At 48.8% G+C, this 10,983-nt stretch overlaps 1 protein-coding gene across 2 annotated transcripts; it reads left to right on the forward strand.

Moving 5' to 3' along the window:
* The first annotated feature begins 2,346 nt into the window (after positions 1–2,346).
* NLRP10 (NLR family pyrin domain containing 10) lies at positions 2,347–9,511 on the forward strand. 2 transcript variants are annotated; one of them, XM_070425379.1, is made up of 3 exons: positions 2,347–2,430; positions 5,682–6,004; positions 7,399–9,511. In XM_070425379.1, the coding sequence occupies exons 2-3, from the start codon at positions 5,719–5,721 to the stop codon at positions 9,021–9,023; spliced, it is 1,911 nt and encodes a 636-aa protein (XP_070281480.1). In that variant the 5' UTR covers positions 2,347–2,430; positions 5,682–5,718; the 3' UTR covers positions 9,024–9,511. The 2 variants fall into 2 exon arrangements, with proteins under 2 accessions (XP_070281480.1, XP_070281481.1); XM_070425380.1 differs by lacking the exon at positions 2,347–2,430 and having other exon boundaries at positions 5,500–6,004.
* Positions 9,512–10,983: the final 1,472 nt, after the last annotated feature.

Below are 10,983 nucleotides of genomic sequence, written 5' to 3' on the forward strand. Positions count from 1 at the left end.
TGCCTTGTTTTAAAAGGATCACTCTGGCTGTGTTGAGAAGAATATGATGGGGGAGAGGCAGGTGAGAGAGAAAGAGCAGAGAGATGTGGTAGGAGCATACCAGGTAATCTAAGTGAGGGATGATGGTGGTTGGCACCAAACTAGTAGCAGTACAAGTGGTGAGAGGTGGGCAGATTTCGGGTATATTTTGAGGGTGGAGACAAGAGGATTTTCTCTTTTTTCTTTCTTTCTTCCTTTTGTTTTTTCTAAGAGGATTTTCTGAGACACTGTATAAGTGTGAAAAAGATGACTCCAGCTTTTGTGTGCTGAGCAACTAGTAACGAAGTTGTCTGACTGATAGTGAAAGCTACAAGTGGAGCAGGTTTCTGGGAAAAGACCATTTTTGGATGTGTCACCACTGAAATGTCCATTAGACATCCCAGCAGCATTGTGGAGTGGTCAGTGGAGATTCTAGTCTGTACTTTGGGAGAGGATTAAATGAATAATGCTCTTTAAATCTCTTAGCATGTGCCTAATTACAGCAGTTATTATTAAGTGGTAGCTATTACCATTACTATGTGATGAAAAGAGCTCTGATGCTAACGCGCACTGTGTAACTCTGGGCAATCTATATATAGGTAACTCTTTTCTGAGCCTCGCCTTTTTTCTTGGTATAATGGGGGTGATAACACCTGGATGACAGGAAATCTGTCATCTCCCTTAATTAGGTCAAGTCCCAGCATTCAGCTGTCAAGTTGGGCGAATGAGTTTGGGCTTCTTATGCCCAAGAACTGCTTCCTCCTTGGAGCGCCTACTATAATGAGAATCAACACAATCCTGCTCCCCTGTCAGTGCTCTGTGTAGACATGCATTATTTTTTAAATTTCTCCAAACACAGGTATGCAGTCTATTAGAGAAGAATTGGATTTGATGACCTGGATCTTCAGCAACCCTAGTACAGCACTGTCAATGGAATTGGAGTATGGGGAGGAGCACACGGAAATCAGAATTCAGATGTGAAAGAATGGTCAGTTTGAATTGCTGGTAGTGAGTGTTGGCTACTCTCAAGGAAGTTGCTGGGAAGGAGAACAGACATTTAAGGCAGTAGCTAGGGGACATCAGGACTGAGAGGGGGACAATTTAGGCTGGAAGAGCTTTGAGTATATTTTAAACTAAGGGTCAGGGTCTAGAGGAGAAAAATAGAATATACAAGTGTGAGTAAGGGGAGCTATGTAATTAAACAAGGTAGGAATGGAGAAGCCTAGCTGAGAGGATGGTCATGGGCAGGATGAGGAAGATGCTGGAGAGGCTGCCCTGGGCTGTGGCCTCCCTTATGGGTTCCTGGTGGGGGTCTGCCTCAGCCCAGCTGGCGCCCTGAGATCCTTCCATAGCGAGAAGTCCAGAGGAGAGAACCACCCTCAATGAAGAGGTGTTGCTGCCCCTAATGACCATGCACAACCCTTGGGACCTCCTACTCATATGCTGATTTGAGTTGGATGTGGACCCTTCATCACCAAGAACTAAAGATATTTATCTTTGGTAAGAAAGGCTAAAGGGAAGGATGAAGAATCGGAGACACTTTGGAGAGAGAAGGGAAGTTGAAGGAGCTCCTGTCAAGTGATGTTTTTCTGAGGGAATTGAAGGCGAGGTGATCTGCAGAGAATAGCAATGCAAAGCTGGGGTTCAGCCTTGGGGCAATGGAAGAAGGGCAGAGAGCGAGCTATCAAAGGCATTGATTGATCAATTATGGGAGGACCCAGGGGAGCCCGGAGACTTCAAGGATCTGGTCAAGTTTTACAATTTTCTCCAGCCACATAGTTCAGGGGCAGGAGGAGAGAGGGCGTTGGCATGGCCTTCCCAGGGATACTGACTGGCCAGAACAAAGGGGTGCACATATCCAGGATGTTGGCTTTTCAGTGGCTGACTGAGGTATCCAGGTAGGCTGAACTCTCTTTATAGAATGATGAGAGGGAGAAAGGGAGGAAAGGGCAAGGGGGGTCTGGAAGAAGGAGAAGGAGAAGGAAGAGGAGGAGGAGGAGGAGGAGGAGGAGGAGGAGGAGGAGAAAGAGCGAGAGCGCTGTACCCATCAGCTAATTTTATGTTTCTCTCTCTGTTTCGTCTGCTTTGACTTTCTGTTTCTTCTGCTCATTTCTCTCTTGTGCCTCTTTGTCTCTCTTCTGACTGTTTCCACCCTTGGTCTCTGTCTCTGTTGTCTCCATCCCTTCCCTTTTTGGGCTTCAACTGTACCAGTTGTCAGTTCTGCCCACAGCCAGGCCAGGGTTAACAGGGAGGGAGATCTCATTTCATTTCCTGCCTCCACCCTCCAATTAAAATGGGTCCTTTTGCATCTCATTTCTACTTCAGGTGTGTCTCTCAGTCCCCAGACCAGTGATCTCCAGGCCTGGAGCCTTCTAGGGGGGCGAACCCGGACCGGACCCGAGAGCCTTCACAGTAAGTGGCCTCACTCCTCTCTTCTGTCACAGGATCCATGAGGCTGTGTTTCACTCTATTTTCCCATCTTGGTTTCTTGGGCTTGGTTCTTTGCTGTAATGTTTCTGTCTTTAGCCTCAGCTTGGGTAAGGCTCTGGGAGAGACCAACTCCTATTCCTACCTGTTCTTCCGGACTCTGAGAGGACTTCCCGAGCAATGGGCATGGGAAGCTCGGAGGGAGAGGAAAGGTGCACGGAAGAGAGGCTCCCAGCAGTCACCTCCTTACCTAGCCCTCTCATGCTCAGGGGATGCTCTTACTCATCTTTTATGGAGAATACAGGAACCGCCAGACATGATTACCCTTCCAGTGTGGTTATAGTATACAGTGTGGTTATATTAGTTAGATCAGTGTTCAGTGGCTATGTTATTATTTCTATGCAAATGTTATTTACACTTGAGTGTTGTAATTTACTATTATGTAAAATCTGACTTCCTCTTTTGTTTTTCCTTTGTTGTTTTTTTTTTCTAGAGCTAGTAGTCTCCTTGTTTCACCTTTGTGTAAATCTCCTGGTATTTGTGGTTAGCTTTTCTCATACCTTCTAATGGCCCCTCAGTAGGATGCTTTTGAAGGCCAGTGGCACCAGTAAACCTCTCCATCCATCCTTTTCCTTTTGGAGAGTATTTATCAGAACCCCTCCTGCTCGGTCAGGGCTTCCTGGGCCATCAGCTGCCCAGGCCCTCGGACCAGCTGCCTTCCAGACCTTGGTTTTTGCTCCTTGTTTGGGTTTCTGCTTCATGAAGCTCCAGGCTTCTGCCTTTTTCACTTTGGTGGATGTGAGCATGTCATCCAGTGGTTTCAACAACTGAAAGAGAGGGTGCCGCGGCCAAGGAGATGGTGGTGACGGCACACTGATTCCTTTGTTTCTCTGTCAGACTGCCCCAGCCTGGCCTGGAGTCACGTTACAGAGGAGGGTTGGGGTTCAGAGGGAGATGGGGCATCATTTTCTGTTGCTGACAGAAGTTTTCTTCAGCCCCTGCCTTGTTTCTCAACTGTAATATATTGAAGAATGAGGGCAAGTTCTCTGCTGGTGAGGTCAGGTGGAATGTGTAGGTGTTTGTCTTTCTTCACCTGGTCCAGCCCACAGGGCCTGGTGAGTTTCATAGGCTAGGTGTCCGGGGGTTCACACCCAGCCCTTTAACACCAGCCTCACCAGGCAGAAGTGAACCAGTGAGCTTGGGCTAGTGGACCAGGCCTGGCGTGGGAAGCTGTCTGATCAGAAAGGGGATCTGTTTCAGTCAGTTCCCAGGACCTTGCTTGGAGCTCACGGTCTGGCGGGGGGGGGGGCTCACCTCTCGCTCTCCCAGCCTCCAGTGACTGAACAGCCTGGAGGGGTCCAGTGTTGTCTTTTGTTCTTTCCGGGCTGCCCACTGCAGAGATTTGCAGGGGAGCCTGAGGCTTAATTGCAAATTGCTCCTGCGTTTCCCAATTGCCCTGTGACTTGCAGCCAAAGTTGTATCCTAACAGATTCCTACAATTTTCTCTCTTCTTTTGGTATGTACTCAAAATGCTGATATTGGAAGCTAAACCACTCTCCTGGTTTCCAAATACCTTTTGCTCACTCTCAGACATTGTACTACCGAGATGGCTTCCCCACTGGCTTTAGATCACAGACATAATTCTGAACTCAGAAAGTTTTCTATCGATGGTTGGTTTTCTTCTTCTGAGGGCTGGCACCCTGCCCACATTTTCGTTCTCTGTGTCAAATACAATGTAAGACCCCACTCTCCTTTCTCTGATGCTTTCATCTCTACATCTCCCTCCAGGTTCGGGTAGCAGTTAGCCTAACTACCTGGTTTCTGTGCCTGTCTACTGTGTCTTTGTGTTTTTATCTCTTTCTCTATCTGCCCAGGTCATGGACCAGAACTTAAATTTCGCCTCTATACCCACTGGTCTAGCTCCAGAAAATTCTGAAAATTTCTCATCTGGGGGGATCCCCAAGACAGTTTACATGATGGTCAAAGGGATAATATATGTTCATCACCCAGCACAAAGTGGGCCCTCAAAGCAGCCATTTCTTTTATATCATGGTTTAAACTTGTCTCCTTATCTGAATGACAAGACTTCCTGCTTTGAAATCCTGTGTTACTGAGTCCATGAGGATGATGTGTAAGGCCAATGGGTTGATGAGTATAGATTTTTTTTTTTAAATTTGTACTTTAAAAAAATATTTTTTAATCTATTTCAGAGAGGAAGGGAGAGGGAGAGAGAGATAGAAACATCAATAATGAGAGAGAATCATAGATTGGTTGCCTCCTGCACACCCCCAACTGAAGATCAAGCTTGAAACCTGGGCATGTGCCCCTGACTGGACTTGAACCTGGGACCCTTCCATCTGCAGGCTGACGCTCTATCTACTAAGCCAAACCAGCTAGGACAGTACAGTTTTTTTGTTTTTGTTTTTTACCTTTTACCTTCTTGCCATATCTCTGCAGTCCCAGAAAAATGAAATTGTTTTCTTAACCCTGACTGTCTAAGGAGGCATACAGGGCCTGATAAACACTGTGTGTGAGAGGGAGGAGAAGGGAGGGGAGAGATAGAGAGACAGATAGAGATCCACATGTCAGGGCCAGCCTGACAGGTTGAGCCGGGCTGAGGCAGGGAGGTGGGAATAGAGAAAAGAAAGAAAGACAGGAAAGCGGGGTCGGGAGGACTACAGCTCTCGAGGAACTGAAGCAAGTTTATTAGCCACACAATCCTATTTATACACAAGACACTGAATAGGAGGTCTGTCAAGAGGAATGTATTCTTTGTTCCTCTTAATCTCTAAGGGAGGGACAGAACAGAAGGACAAGTTCTTGGTACAGCAAATCTCAGCAAATAGTTACAGACTTCTTGGTAAGCCATGAAAGGCTGTTCTCATTCTACAAAGGTTGCTCTTATTCTACTGATAACCGCCATCCAAACAAGTCTGGGAAAACTGTGTGGGTAAGGGTCCCAGCCTTGCTAGCCCCTTCAGGTGCAAGGACCTTGCCAGCTTACATCTGGCCCCCAACCTCCGCACACCTACACACCTTACTTCTACTTGCCACACAATGACGAAGAGGCATGCAGGGAATCGCCCTGCCTTTCTTGGAACTTGGTATGCCTCTCCGTCTCCCTGGCTGTGCTCCGGGGCTTGCCGAGCACCCAGAAAGCAGGGCAGACTGAGGCGCCTTCGGCTGCTCTTTCCTCAGCAGTGCACTCCCCTTTTTTTCTCTCCCCTCTTCTCCAGGTCACAGGTCTGAACTTGACCCTTCACACCAAGTACCATGGCCCTGGCCCTGACCAGCAACCCACAGGAGGCATTGCTTTTGGCCTTGAGTGACCTTGATGAAAATGACTTCAAGATATTAAAGTTCCACTTGCGGGACAGAACCCTGCTTGGGGGCCAGGGGCTGGCCCGAGGGGAGCTGGAGGGCCTGAGTCGGGTGGACCTGGCTTCTCGGCTGGTTTTGAGGTACGGAGCGCAGGAGGCTGTGAAAATGGTGTGCAAGGTGCTGCAGGTCATGAACCTGTTAGAACTTGTGGACCAGCTCAGCCACATCTGTCTAAATGGTGAGTACAGCAGAGGACAACGGGAGGTCAGGGTGGCACTGGACTCCCCCTCCCCCATGACATTTCTAAAACATTTCTTAGGTCTTCTTTCACTCTTGCCCTGTGATGCCTGGGAGCCCCTGTGCCTGAGGGTCCTAGTGGCCCTAGTGGTCTCCAGCTAAAGACTCATGACTGTGGGGTGAAGGGTGGTAGCCGAGGGTGGGGTTCATTTATAGAAAGATTAGGGGATCTTACAGCCACTATCTCCAGTTGTGGTGCCAGAGAGGGAGAGAATAGAGAAAGGGGCTTGGAGATTGGGGGAAGTGTTGGCGAAGGGTTTCCCGCTAACCAGAGTAATGGCATCTGGGCATGGGTCAGTCCTCTCCCTGCTGCTCTCCCGCAGGCAGCAGAGAGGACAGCCTGCTCCTGTGCCTGGCTCTTCCAGGGAACTGGTGGGCGACGGTGCCCTGGAGAGTGGGGTGGCATGGAGCCCAAGTGCCCTCCTGTCCCTTCTCCTGGAGACAACGGAGTGTCTGTGGTGCCAGTGCTCCCTCCACAGGCTCCTTTCATGCCCGAGAGCACCTGTGCCCAGACATGGGAGTTTCCAGAGACTCAGAGCCATGCTCCTGCTCAGCAGCTGGTTTCTCTGCAGCCACTGACCGACCTTTACCTAGAACAGCCTCCTGTGGCTTCACCATCCTGCAGCTCCCCTTCCCTTTGTCCTCTCTCTTCTCACCACTTCAAATGCACATGCATTCACATACACACAGACTTTTGCATGTACACATATTCTTACAAACACATACTTGCTGATGCCCACTGACATGCCTTCTCTACACAAAAATACACAAACTTCCATAAGCATGCTTCCATGAGCACGTGTGGATACAAGTGTTCACTACTTCCCTCACATATTCACACACTAAACAATTGTTGCACACTTACACAGATGTGCATGCGAACACCACACACATTAATATGCACATATGTGCATGCACACACTCATCCTATTTAATAAAAGAGTAATATGTAAATTAACCATCACTCTGTGACAAAGATGGTGGTGCCCATAGAGGCCTGAGCGGGATGCTGGCGGCATCACCCTGGCAATGCGAGCCCAGCATCCATGCCCCGGCTGTGCAGGGAGGGAAGGGGTGAGAGACTCTGGCATCATTGCAGGCTGGGCTGAGGAACCTCCCCCCGGCCCCACTGTGCACGAATTTCATGCACCAGGCCTCTAGTACATACATATGTACAGTGGTCCCTCCCCACGAAGCCAGATGTATAACCTTCATGGGGATACAAGTTAGAAAGCATAGAAGATGAGCGTAAAGAGCAGTGTCCAGAGTTTGCAGGGCCATTTTGTCTTTTTTTGTTCCCATCTCACTACCTGATGCACCATGTGTCTGGCTCAGATTACAGAGAAACATACCGAGAGTACATACGCTGCCTGGAGGAGAGACAAGAAGAGGGAGTCAGCAGCACCTACAACCAGCTGCTCCTGGTGGCCATTGCCAGCCCGGGAAGCCCTGAGCCTGGGCAGGAGCAGGGCTCTGTCACAGTGAAGGCTCTGTTTGATCCGGGGGAGATGCCCACCCCAGGCCCAGCCACAGTGGTGCTGCAGGGACCCGCTGGCACAGGCAAGACAACACTGGCAAGAAAAATAGTGCTGGACTGGGCCACTGGCACGCTGTACAAAGACCGGTTTGATTATGTCTTTTACGTGAGCTGCAGAGAAGTGTTCCTGCTGCCGGAGGGCACGCTGGACCAGCTCCTCCTCTGGTGCTGCGGGGACAGTAAGGCGCCCGTCACCGAGATCCGGAGGCAGCCAGAGCGGCTCCTATTCATCCTGGACGGCTACGACGAGCTGCAGAGGCCCTTTGCCAAGAGGCTGAAGAGGCCGGGGCCCAGCCCCGCGCAGGACACGCTGCGCCGGCTCATCCGGAGAGAGGTACTTCCCACGTGCTCCCTGCTCATCACCACGCGGCCCCTGGCTCTGCGGAACCTGCAGACCTTGCTCAGACAACCGCGCCATGTCCAAGTCCGAGGCTTCTCTGAGAAAGAGAGGGAGAAGTATGTCCAGTCCTATTTCACAGATGGGGAGCAAGCCCAGAAGGCCTTTGACTTCATACGTGGAAATGACGTTCTCTACCAAGCATGTCTGGTTCCAGGCATCTGCTGGGTGGTCTGCTCCTGGCTGAAGGGGCGGATGGAGAGAGGCGGGGAGGTCTCGGAGACTCCCAGTAGTGGCACCGACATCTTCATGGCCTACGTTTCCACCTTCCTGCCTCCCAGTGACAACGAGGATCCCTCCGAGCTCACCCGAGACAGGGTCCTGAGGGGTCTGTGCTCCTTGGCAGCCGAGGGGATCCAGCACCAGAGGTTCCTGTTTGAAGAAGCTGACCTCAGGAAGCACAGTTTAGATGGGCCCAGCCTGGCTGCTTTCCTGAGCAGCCACGATTACCAAGAGGGGCTTGACATCAAGAAGTTCTACAGCTTCCGCCACATCAGCTTCCAGGAGTTTTTTCACGCCATGTCCTACCTGGTGAAAGAGGACCAGAGCCAGCTAGGGGAGGAATCCCTCAAGGAGGTGAACAGGCTGCTGGGTGACAGGGAGCAGGCGGCGGGGGAGGAGATGACCCTCAGCATGCAGTTTCTATTGGACATATCAAAAAAAGAGAGCTCCTCCAACTTGGAGCTCACATTCTGCTTCAAAATCTCCCCCTCGATAAAGCAAGATCTGAAGAATTTCAAAGAGCAGATGAGCTCTCTAAAGCATAACAGGACCTGGGAGTGGGACTTCTTCCTGAATGAGGCTAAAATGAAGAATCTGGCAAACTGTGTTCAGATGAGCAAAGTGGCGATTAGGATGGAACATTCAAATGAAAAGAAATCCGACAGCAGGAGCTCATTTTCTGTCAAAACCAGCTTGAGTGATGCCAAGAAAGAGGAGCGAAAATGTCTAGTTGTGAACGAAGGGAATGTAGCAGGGACACAGAAGCAGGCTGCTAATGGGAAAAGCAGAGGGAAGAGGAACTAGAGACAGGATGGTAGAGGTAGGAGTAGGACAGGAAGCACACAAATGGAGACACTAGAGCTGATGGTGAGGTGGAGAGACAGAGGGAGAGGGAAGACCGTAGAAAGGAATGGAGAGATGTGAGATTGAGTTAATGGGCACAAGGAGTGGAAGGACAGAATAACAAATAGAAAAAAGAAATAGATAGAGGGTCAAGAGATTTGGAACATAGGACGTGGGGAGAGCCATGTGGAATGAGTCCTTAGGAACAACCCCGTGTCAATAGTGGCTCAGGGCTAGTTGTTTAGCACCACCCACCCCCCCAAGGCTGTTTGTAAATTCTCCAAATGTAATCTTATGAGGGTCTGACATTTGACTTTTCTATAAAAATAAATTCCTTAATATAAGAAAATGTGGATTGTGCTCACTCTATAAGATAATGTAAAGCATATCAATGTCAGCATTTAAAGGAAATGTACTGTGATATAATGCAATGTCCCTTTGACTCTGTATTTGTGATCAATTGCTGCTTAAATAAATAGTATCTTTCCATCTTTCTAGAAACTTCTAGAATTTCCATGCTGGAAATGAGCGATGGCTTGTCACAGACATTTGGTCTTAGAAGCTACACTGTAACTTGACTTACCTCTATGCTAATAACATGCCACTGTTGTCTCCAGCTGTACCATTAACTGACTCCTTTTTGGAAAGAGCAGTCATTTCTAAGCACTAATCAAAGCATTTTCCTGTTTTGGTTCCCTCTGTATATAAAAGAAGAAGAAGAAAAGGGATTATAGATGTAGGCGTGGTCAGGTCCCAACCCTCATTTCACAGATGAGGAAACTGAAATTCAGTCAGGAGCCCCATTCATTTCTGGGGTTTGTAGACGCCCTCAGAGACCCTGTGCAGGCATGTGAACCTCCCCCCATCCTGCTGTTGCTCCCTCCGAGAGCGATGCTGCCTCAGACTCCCCGTACCCCACAGAAAGTACAGATGCTCCTCACACATTTTTACTGCTGTCATGACTCTTCATGAGCTGATTCCACGTGTGCCAACTGCAGCAATCTGCTGCACGTGCCCAGACATCTGAATCTAGGAAACTCAGCCCTGACCGGTCAGCTTCCTATGCCATGAGAACAATTATTATTAAGTCTTCTTCCCACAGGAAGCTTGGTGGCTCTACATTTGGTAATAATATTCATAGCATGTTGAACACAGATTGCTTGTACATACAGAATGTGTAAGAAACAATATGTGGCCCACGAGGTCTATTTTATAAAAACATGGTTCTAACTCCAACTGGGGTTTAGAGAAGTTATTTCACTTAGGATTCACATTCAATTCAAACCGACTTCAACAAAAATAAATGACTTACTGTATTCATTTATATAAAAAACCTGACTTCCAGTTTTAGGCACGTCTTGCTCATTCTAACAGTACCATCAAGGCGTTCACTCTCTCTCCTCTCCGTCCTGGTTAGAGTTGCCTTTCTTTGGCTCTCGTTTCAGAAAGTAATCTTCACCTGGAACCGCCTTTACAGTCAATAATCCCAAAGGAAGAGAAGACTTTTTACTAATGGCTGTAGCAAGGAGTTGGGGGAGGGTCTGACTGACCCTGGTATGTGCCACACCTTGAACAGTCCCCGTGGTCTGGAAGATGAACTCTGATGGGCTAGACCTGAGTCTCGTGGCTTAGGTCACATGGCTATACTTTCTAGGTCACTCTGCCACACCCCTAGGGCTGAGTACGAAAGGATCAACACCTCCAGAAATGCATGGAATGGGAGAGTGGCTCCTAAAGGAAAGGAGTTTGAACAGAAAAAAATAATATGTCACACAGCTATGTACACAGATACAGTGTGTCTGATGAACTGGGGTTCCCCTGTGCAGAAATGCAATCCCTTCCTTATCTACTGATCCCACTGCCTGCTGATGGGACTCACTCTTGCTTTTCTTCTTATTTCTCTAAGAGACTCGGGAAGATG

Source organism: Myotis yumanensis, unplaced genomic scaffold, assembly GCF_028538775.1.
Source record: "Myotis yumanensis isolate MYYU_CA2020_CCGP unplaced genomic scaffold, mMyoYum1.0.hap1 SCAF_10, whole genome shotgun sequence".
Classification (NCBI taxonomy): Eukaryota; Metazoa; Chordata; class Mammalia; order Chiroptera; family Vespertilionidae; genus Myotis; species Myotis yumanensis.

Bases quoted from the DNA above. Each gene is read 5' to 3' on its own strand.
- NLRP10 (XM_070425379.1), top strand. From the start codon at position 5,719: ATGGCCCTGGCCCTGACCAGCAACCCACAGGAGGCATTGCTTTTGGCC. The intron at 6,005-7,398 runs GTGAGTACAGCA...TGTCTGGCTCAG, and splicing joins CAGCCACATCTGTCTAAATG to ATTACAGAGAAACATACCGA.